The sequence below is a fragment of the Clinocottus analis genome, unplaced genomic scaffold, assembly GCF_023055335.1.
Source record: "Clinocottus analis isolate CAN_PGR_092001 unplaced genomic scaffold, fCliAna1.0.p SCAF_10, whole genome shotgun sequence".
NCBI lineage: Eukaryota > Metazoa > Chordata > Actinopteri > Perciformes > Cottidae > Clinocottus > Clinocottus analis.
This window is the reverse complement of record NW_027175821.1, coordinates 2,825,508-2,835,972: the sequence shown is the minus strand read 5'-3', so window position 1 is coordinate 2,835,972 and position 10,465 is coordinate 2,825,508. Positions and strand designations below refer to the sequence as shown.

The window sequence follows — 10,465 nt, the reverse complement described above, 5'->3', positions numbered from 1 at the left end:
CAAGACCAGGAGCATTCAAGACCAGGGGGCATTCAAGACCAGAGGCATTCAAGACCAGGATCATTCAAGACCAGAGGCATTCAAGACCAGGGGGAATTCAAGACCAGGAGCATTCAAGACCAGGGGCATTCAAGACCAGGGGGCATTCAAGACCAGGATGAGTTTTATATGACTTTTATAGAGGAACTGTGTACTTCCTGTACTGTGTATTTTAATTTCTTATCAGAGTTCACGTAAGATCTCAAAACTCATAACAAAAGCTGTAAAACATGAAATAGCGTTTGACTTTTTAATAAGATGAAACGTTTTCCCCCGCTGACCTCCACCGGCACTTCACTTCACCTTTCCTCAGAGAATATTAGAAATGTTCAAATTTTCTAAATCGATAACTCATTCTGACCTCCGAGGTGAATAATAAGGGTCTGGTCTGCATTAAGGTCCCACTCAGGTAAATTAAACCCAGACTGCCAACAGACACAAGCGTTTACCGTAAATAATTACACCACAGAAGAAGAGCTGGTCCAATCAGTCCGACCCAAAATAAAGTGCCTCAATAGCGGAGTAGGTCACCATTAATATTTCAGAGAAGAACAAAAAATAGATTTTGGGCTGGAGGCTTCCTGTCATGAGAGGAGTGTTGATGGATGATGACGAGCAGCGTTCAGATCATTTCATATCTAACGTTGTGTTGCCTGAAACATGTTGAGAGTTACAACGTAAAGAGATGTTGAGTCTGAGGAACAAAGCAAAGGGGCGTGTGTTTGAACTTGTTTCAGCAGATATGTGAATATATTGCCCAAATATGTCTGGACACGTGCAAAAAGTGAACGAGCCGCCGGGTCTGAACCACAGACGCCTCTCGTTGTTTTTTTGGTTGTCGCCATCTTGATTTTTTGTGTGCAATCAGTGAATAGGAGGTGACCAGTGGCGGTGCGTCAATAGAGGGCGCTCGGGCGCCGCCCCTATTCAAATTTTGAGATGAAAAAAAAAGAAGAAAATCAAAATATAATATATACTGTCAAAAAACATTATATACCAAATAATTTTAAGCCCCTGTTAAGAACCACTTAAGTTAAATGTGACCAAATATAATATATATCACCATTCATCGCCACTGAGAAAAGCCCCACCCCCTTTCTCGGGCCCCACCCTCCCAAAAAGGTCACCAGCCGCCACTGGAAGTGACCATATCTGGACTGAGGAGAAGTGACGTAGACACGCTGTATGTCGACCTGTCAATCACCTTGTAGCCCCGCCCCTAAAGCGTCCCCTGCTTTATGGTCTGTTTGACCATCATTTAATAAATAAACATCAAAGCTCTGATGGATCAACTTTTATTGCTGCAATCGTCAATCAGCTGGTTTAACATCACAGGTGAACTTCGGAGACGGTATGCAGAGATGAAAAATACAACCGAGAAAACGGAAAGGAAACAGAAATGAAAAAAAGACGGAGATGAATGTTTTGTAATGAACGTGTCTCCAGAAGGCTCTATTTCTCCCGACTGTTTCTCCAACCGAACCAAACATCTCACCAGAGATCTTTAGGCGGTTCTCCGATGAAACCTGGACGTTCCTCACAAATTCTCTTCTTTTTTTCCTCCCTTCTTCTGGTGGCTGATTTTCGAATGCCAAAACTTTAAAAAGCCCAAACTTTAAAGTGGGTCTCCGGAGGATCAACGCCAGACAGCAGCCAGATCCTGTGCCTGCTTTTTGTCAAAAATAAATAAAAAAAAGTGGCCGCCCTGCACTTTAGAGTCCAATTCTAAAGCTATGAATCTCAAACAGGCTCGGAGGAAAATCTCACTCTGCACTACTCAGACGCTTTAAGCGAACACACAGACACACACACACACTCAGGATCAGCGGCCGAGGTGGAAACAGCTTCACTAAGTGATTCCACTGAAGCCTGCCGGCGGTTCAGACTGTTGCTGTCACACCTCGATGAGCAGCCGGCCCGCAGGAAGCCTCTCTTCTACCGCTGTCATTACACTGAAAGACGTCTGCACCCGTCACCTTTCAACCGCTTCCAGAAGTAATCCTGCCGCTGTAGGAACAGTTTATTTTTTATTTTGTTGTGAGCTTTATTGATTTTCTTGTTGTTGCTTTGACGTATATAAATGCAGATTGTTAAGCGTATGTCTTCACAAACTGTCTGGAAGTGCGTCAAAGCACACGTTTGCTTCTGTTTGACCCGTTGTTGCTGTTATCATGTGAATGAAGCGGCTCGGTTTACACCTTGTGGTTTAGGTCTGGGGGATATAAGTGTGCTGAAGGACTAACAACCTCAGACCCTCACGGTCCATCGGAGGATGAATCTCATGCGGCTTCTACGGCCTCGTGGGTTTGGTGGTTTTGGTCTATCATTAAATGGACGATGCTTCAGTCCAACAGGTTGTCCGGTGAAGAAAACTTGTCGGTGGTCTGAGGCGCTGTCTCTGATCGGTGAAGGTCGAGCAGAGGTCACGGAATGAAGAAAAAAATAAATGTTCAGATGAAGGTTATTATACAAGTAAACAGACAATAATACAGCCATTTTAATCTCTCTGCTTTTGAGGCATTTAATGAGGCCTAATAATATAATTATGATACGAAATTATGTAAAATTGCAGAGTTTTACACCTCAAATCATAATATTTCCTTGTTTCTAATCATTCTGTTGTTCTGCTGTTTGAAAGGTAAAGTATGGAACTAGGGAGCTAACGCTAGTCTGTAAAGTAGGGAGCTAACGTTAGTCTGTATAGTAGGGAGCTAACATTAGTCTGTAAAGTAGGGAGCTAACGTTAGTCTGTAAAGTAGGGAGCTAACGTTAGTCTGTATAGTATGGAGCTAATGTTAGTCTGTAAAGTAGGGAGCTAACGTTAGTCTGTAAAGTAGGGAGCTAACGTTAGTCTGTATAGTAGGGAGCTAACGTTAGACTGTAAAGTAGGGAGCTAACGTTAGTCTGTAAAATAGGGAGCTAATGTTAGTCTGGAAAGTTGGAAGCTAATGTTAGTCTATAAAGGTGGAGCTAACGTTAGTCTGTAAAGTAGGGAGCTAACGTTAGTCTGTAAAGTAGGGAGCTAACGTTAGTCTTTATAGTAGGGAGCTAACGCTAGTCTGTAAAGTTGGAGCTAACGTTAGTCTAGAGGAAACGACTGATGCGGACGCATGTCTGGGTTTTATGAGGATGAACTGAACAAAGTAAATATATTAACCTTCCCCTCTGGCGGCGTCATCAGGTCAAGTGTCGGTTCATGACCACATACCTGCAGAACTAACAGCCTTCAGCTGCCCCGTGTGTTTACGGCTCATTCATTAAAGTGCATCTCTGCTCCCAGAGAACAGCAGCGGTTCTAATAAAGGTTCTGCCACTCACACGCTGGAGTTGCCGCCTCGCCGAGCCGCCGGGGCGAGTGTTTGCTCCCTGATTATTCTGCAGAGCTCCGGTAAGAATCAATCACTTAAAAGAAAAGAAAAGAAAAGGTCATCCAAAGCAAGTCGGGTGATTTTCCTGCAATAATGGACTTTGCTTCCTGCCTCACGAGAACACGGAGAGAAAACACGGAGGCCCGAACACCGGTTTGTCTAAATGTTACATCATGTGAACAGAGACGTGAGTGTTGAGGCAATTACTGGAACTTAAAGGCAGGTTTCACCCACACACTGCCCTTTAGGATCCATCAGTCATCCCCCCAACACTTACACACACACACACACACACACACACACACACACATGCAAACATATTCTTTTACAGTGACCTTTGTAAGTGTTTAAATACATTATAACATCTATATATACATGCACTGCCTAGCATACATATTCACCTCCACAAGTCATCCACACAGTAGATAAAACCCAGCTGTCTATTCCAGTCTTCTCCACATCCTCAGCCCTCACACGAGATGCTAATGCTAATGCTATAGGCGTCTTTCTTAGAGAACAGGAAGTGACTCTTTTCAGAGAGTGTTGCATTTTATCCTCGAGCTTTGAGGGAGAAGTGTTTTTTAGGAAAAGAAGACCTCAGTTATTGTACATTAAACCAGATGTTCTCTCTAAACCGACGTTCACACATGTCGGTTTGAATCCCAAACACCACGACCTCCAGCACGCCGCTGTGTCGGCCAATCACGGCTGTGCAGTCATGCTCCCGACAGACTGCTTTGCAACGAGAGCGCTGTGTTCCTACTGTTGCATGAAATGATTGCTGCTGTGATGACTTCCCAGAGTTGTCAAGTCCTAGAGGATCATGAAGCTCAGCGCGTTGGTTCTTTCTGTGTCTTGTTAAAAGTTCTCACAGCTCCATCAACACAAGCTCACATCGATTCAACACACGAGGTGTTGGAGGTCTGATCTGCCGCTCGGAGGACGGAGATACCGTCTCAACTAAAAGGGCTGCGGGGTCGAGGGCGATCGACCTGATCGAGGTTCATTGGAAAGATATTTTGGTAAACTCTAGAAATGAATCTTCTTTTACAAAGTAAGGCACCGGCTCCCCGACGATAGATGGCGCTAAAGAGCGCCCCCCCCCCCCCCACTCTCCCACCGGCGACAAAATCTCACGCCAAGGTTTTTTGAAAAGTTGGCAGCTCTGTAGTTATCATATTTAACGTGTATTTTTGTTCTAAGTACTAAATAAACATCTGATGTGGTTGAACAAAGAGCTGGAAGTAGATCACTTTAATCTGTAAAATGTTGAGTTTAATTCATGTTAGCCGGCTCCGTTTATCTCTCCAGCCTTTCTCTGGACTCATTTCTTGCCGCTGTCCTCGAGGACGCCGGATTACGATCTGTTTTTTTTCAGCGATTGGAGACACGTAGACGAGTCCTGATAACGGAGAATATTAAGTGGAGCAAACAGGATGAATGTAAAGCAAGGCGGCGACTAGAAACTGCTCTCGTTTACCCGCCGCGGTCGACACTTCCTCTGATCGTTGTACGAGTCAGACGATGGCAGACGGGAGGAGATTATGACTCCTGAGTCACTCCAACGAATGTAAATGTAATGCAGACTTATGTTTCTTGGTTTAATACAAGCTGAGATTAAATCCTCTGCTGCTCGTTGATCTCGGGAGCAATTACGTGAGGAGAATCCATCACGTCAAAATGAGACCAACCTGCAGCGTGCAGAGCCAACGGGACACTCTGACTCATGTGCCTGGTCTTAAAGCCCTCTGAAGGCCTTCACAGGAAGAGCAAGAGTCTTCCTCAGAGACTCTGCAGAGCTTTGAGCTTTGTTCAAACCTTTTTAGCCCCAAGCCACCCAGTGGCCCTTTCTCGCAAAAAGTCCTGAGTCCTTCCTGCTCCGCCCACGTTTCTGAAGCCGTGTCATACATCACATGAGGAAGCTGCTGAACGTTTCACTATCCAGCCATGGCCACGCCCACTTATGAGACAGGAAGTGTGTACCGTTGCTGGACTTACTGGCGGCAGTGCAGCAGTCCTCTTTGGTTCAAAACCTTTATCACTGAGGGAAATGACCTGAAGAACCTTGAAGAACTTGAGGCGGCAACATCTAAAGTGAGTTCACAAGAACATACGCTCATGAAGACAAACACAGATTATGTAAATAAGCGTTGCGATAACCTGGAAATACTTTCAATAATCTGTCACACCTGTTCAAACTGCTGTAAAGTGATCAAACTGCTGTAAAGTGGTCAAACTGCTGTAAAGTGATCAAACTGCTGTAAAGTGATCAAACTGCTGTAAAGTAGTCAAACTGCTGTAAAGTGGTGAAACTGTTGTAAAGTAGTCAAACTGCTGTAAAGTGGTCAAACTGCTGTGAAGTGATCAAACTGCTGTAAAGTGGTCAAACTGTTGTAAAGTAGTCAAACTGCTGTAAAGTGGTCAAACTGCTGTAAAGTAGTCAAACTGCTGTATTGATATTCTCTCTGGTGTTGAACTGCAGCCTCGGCCTTCATTCTTATATTTGCCTTCAGCTACAGAAGCTTTACAGAAGCAACACTGTAAGAACAAGACAAAGTATTTAAAATGCATTGAAAGTATAAGTTAGAAGCAGAAAACTCAGGAGACATTTTAATTAGTAAATAATTTACTGTTTAATTAATATGCCCTGCCTAAACTGTGACAGGGTTTAGTGGGAGCGTGCATGTTGGGGCTAGAACCCGTGATGGCGGCGTCGCAGAGGTCCGTTTGATTGGAGCTCATCACTCTGGGACTCTCATTAATCCCCTCTTTATTCCGCCTCTCAGATTAAACTCTCTCCTCAGCAAGCTGAATAACTCCCCGAATGAAGCGCCTCGGTAACGCGCTCCTGATTATCGCTTCCACCCGGAGGGAAGGTGAGGTGGAGAGATTCTGGAGAGAGAACATTTTCACTGCAGATTTACATGAAAAAATAATGAGTCGTCTTTGTGCGTCGGGCTCTTCATTAATAACACAGCACTTAGTGGGGGAGCGTTCACAGACACGCTGTAATGGAAGGCTGCTGTGTCCGGGTTCATGTGATCGTGTAACACGGAGAATTCCTTTGACAGCAAGTTAGATCATTCATGCTGGATAAATAATTCGTTTTATCATTTACAGGATGATTAAAGCCTTTTGTTTTGACTCTTTGTTTGAACTGTGAACAACTAAACAGCTGGAACCTATTGAGAGTCTGATGTTAGACCACCAGGGGGCGACTCCTCTGGTTGTATAGAAGTATTTGCTTCATGTGTTGAAGCTGCATTCTCTCTCCTGACCACCAGGGGGCGACTCCTCTGGTTGTATAGAAGTCTATGCTTCATGTGTTAAAGCTGCATTCTCTCTCCTGACCACCAGGAGGCGACTCCTCTGGTTGTATAGAAGTCTATGCTTCATGTGTTAAAGCTGCATTCTCTCTCCTGACCACCAGGAGGCGACTCCTCTGGTTGTATAGAAGTCTATATAAATGACTCCTTTCTTGTTGTATTCCCTCAGTAAACATTGTAAACAAGAGTTTATGTCTCAGCATGATGTTCTTTAGTAAATGATGGTCTATGTTTCAACATGTTGTTTATTTGTGTTTATGTTCATATGAAATCAATAAACCTCCTGACCCTGAAATATTAGTATTCAGAACTACATACTCACAATGAAAACTTCCCCTATGTGGATACGTTGTTGACTGAAAACGTGTGATTTAGGTAAAGTGGCCCTTTAAGGAAAGAGCCGAGGAGAAGCAACCCTTAAAATGACACTTGATGGCTTGAATAATTTCAAATTATGTCAAGTTTCTTCTAGTTTTCTTCGTCGTACTTGAATGAAACGACATCTCAAACATCCTTCTGGGACTGAACAACTTCTCCAAGTCCTTTTCTGCAACTTGTTCATTGACTTCATAATGTCCTTTTCATATAAATCACCTTCTCCATCATCACTTTAATCTCCTCTCAGTGTGCAGAGCTCATTACTACTTTCCCTCGACTCCTCCCGTCCCGACGTCCACTCTAATAACTCATATTTTCATTCCTCTGCTCGTGTTGTTTGTGTTTCGCTCTGCTCTCCCGGCTCCCCGGACAGGAACAGAGCGTTCTCGGTGTGAAGGCAGCGGGACCCCGAGGTGCTGCTCCTGTGTCAATACTGAGCACCATGTTCTCACGGAGAACCCTTAGAACCCTGCAAGAGAGCGTGATATTAGCTTTGTATGATTTCTGGGAATCTCCAAAAGCTTCATGTCTCTAAAGTTGAGACGTCAGCTTAACAGAATAACATTTATATCTTCAAAAAAATCACTATAAACAACCAGCATGATGTGAGCCAGAGTTGTTCACGCTGTCTGGTTCAGGACCTTAACAACAGCACACAAGCTAATAACACACTTTTACGGAAAGATTAGGACTTAAAGAATATATATCTGCAACAAAAATCATAAAATAAAGCATTGGCCTGTCAGGAAAGAGTTTCAGTCAAAAAACTGTGTTCAAAAATGGAAGAATGACTCATTTCTTGGCCAAACATTGTGTGAACTGCTACATTGTTGCGCTGCTACGTTTGAAACGCTGCTACATTGTGCTCCTACGTTAAGCTGCTACGTTGTAGCACTGCTAATTTGATGTGTATATTTCTATTAATATTTCTGGTCTGGTTTATGAACACGAACACTCAAACCAGCGCTATGAAAACAATGTTTGGGAAACGATTAAAGAAGAAGCATTATAGAAGGATTGCACCCGAATGAGCTCACCGTACCGTAGCATAGCATGCGTAGCATAGCATGCGTAGCATAGCATGAATCAACTCAAAAAGAGTCGGTACTATTCCTATCGGGAGCCAGCGGCGCTCGATGATGATGTCACGCTGCGTGAACAACAGCCTGCTCTCAGAGAAACAACAGCGACAGTTTAAAAGAAATATCCAAACGAGAGAAACCGCAGGAGATAAATGTGGCGTAACGGATGAACGTGGAGCGAGTTAGAGGTGAAGGACACACCTTCACCCGGCTGAAGCTTTAATATTTCATACGAGTAGCGAGTCGGGTACTGCGGCCGCTCTGTGTATTCTAACAGCAGCTTTGTGTCCCGGCTCTCAGACATCTGAAGACCGAATTATCCAAAGTTCCTCTGCCGGTCTGCGCAGCGGCGCAGCACTAATCCTCAGTGACAGGAAGTGCATGCTGGGAAAGAGTGAGACTCGCATTAAAACACACTGCGGCGCGTTAAAGTCCATCCTCCAGGCGCCGCGCTTCAATAATGAAAAACCTTCGGGAGTTCGGTGTTGATCGTTTAACAGCGACGAGAGAGAGCTCTCAGAGGGTTGACCCGTCCAACCCGTCTGCTCGCGGAGGATTAACCCTCTGTTAACATCTTTTCCCTCATCCTCGTCTTTTTCCTCATCCTCGTCCACGTCCTCGTCCTTTTCCCTCATTCTCATCTTCATCTTTTTACTCATCCTCGTCTTTTCCCTCATCCTCGTCATTTCCCTCGTCCTTTTCCTCATCCTCGTCTTTTCTCTCATCCTCGTCATTTCCCTCGTCCTCGTCCTTTTCCTCATCCTCGTCCACGTCCTCGTCTTTTCCCTCATCCTCGTCTTTTTCCTTGTCTTTTTCCTAGTCTTCGTCCTCGTCTTTTCCTTCATCATCGTTCTCGTCTTTTAACTCAACCTCGTCTTTTTCCTTGTCATTTCCCTCGTCCTCGTCTTCGTCCTCCTCGTCTTCTTTTCCCTCATTCTCGTCTTCCTTTCCCTCATCCTCGTCTACGTCCTCGTCCACGTCCTCGTCTACGTCCTCGTCCACGTCCTCGTCTTCGTCCTTTTCCTCATCCTCGTCTTTTCTCTCATCCTCGTCATTTCTCTCATCCTCGTCATTTCCCTCGTTCTCGTCCTTTTCCTCATCCTCGTCCACGTCCTCGTCTTTTCCCTCATCCTCGTCTTTTTACTTGTCTTTTTCCTCGTCCTCGTCCTTTTCTTCATCCTCGTCTTTTCCCTCATCCTCGTCTTTTTCCTCGTCTTTTTCCTCGTCCTCGTCCTTTTCTTCATCCTCGTCATTTCCCTCATCCTCGTCTTTTCCCTCATCCTCGTCTTTTTCCTTGTCTTTTTCCTCGTCTTTTTCCTAGTCTTCGTCCTCGTTTTTTCCCTCATCCTCGTTCTCGTCTTTTTCCTCATTCTCGTCTTCGTCTTTGTCCTCGTCTTTTTCCTCGTCCTCATCTTTTCCCTCATCCTCGTCATTTCCCTCGTCCTTTTCCTCATTCTCATCCTCATCCTCTTCCTCATCCTCGTCTTTTCTCTCATCCTCGTCATTTCCCTCGTCCACGTCCTCGTCCTCGTCCATATCCTCTTCTCGTCTACGTCCTCGTCTACGTCTACGTCCACGTCCTCGTCTACGTCCTCGTCACGTCCTCATCTACGTCCTCGTTCACGTCCTCGTCTACGTCCTTGTCCACGTCCTCGTCCACGTCCTCGTCTTCCTCCTCGTCTACGTCTACGTCCTTGTCTCGTCTACGTCCTCGTCCAAGTCCTTGTCTACGTTCTCGTCACGTCCTCGTCACGTCCTCGTCTACGTCCTCGTCACGTCCTCGTCACGTCCTCGTCTACGTCCTTGTCCACGTCCTCGCTCTCCTCTTTTCCCTCGTCCTAGTCTTTTCCCTCATCCTCGTCTTTTTTCTCATCCTCGTCTTCGTCCTCCTCGTCTTCTTTTCCCTTATCCTCGTGTTTTCCTTCATCCTCGTCCTCGTCTTTTTACTCATCCTCGCCTTCGTCCTGGTCTTTTCCCTCATCCTCGTCTTCATCCTGGTCTTTTTCCTCATCCTCGTCCTCGTGGACGAGGACGTAGACGAGGACGACAACATAGACGAGGGCGTAGACGTTGACGAGGACGTAGACAGGACGAAGACGAAGGTGTAGACGAGACGAGGATGTGAACGAGGACGTGGATGTAGACGAGGACGTGGATGAGGATGAGAAAAGAAGACGAAGACGTAGACGAGGATGTAGACGAGGCAGGGATGAGGATGAGAAAAAAAGACGAGGATGAGGACGAAGATGAGGACGAGGATGAGGACGTGGAC

General features: G+C 45.3%; 1 protein-coding gene across 1 annotated transcript; it reads right to left on the bottom strand.

Annotated features, from left to right (window-relative positions):
- Positions 1-9,009: 9,009 nt before the first annotated feature.
- Positions 9,010-10,220, bottom strand: LOC137794043 (high mobility group nucleosome-binding domain-containing protein 5; the record flags this gene model as incomplete). The annotated part of the gene is given in 3 exon segments (XM_068590610.1): positions 9,010-9,250; positions 9,338-9,760; positions 10,039-10,220. Coding segments are annotated over 3 exon segments (846 nt in total), but the record flags the coding sequence as incomplete, so codon positions are not given.
- Positions 10,221-10,465: the final 245 nt, after the last annotated feature.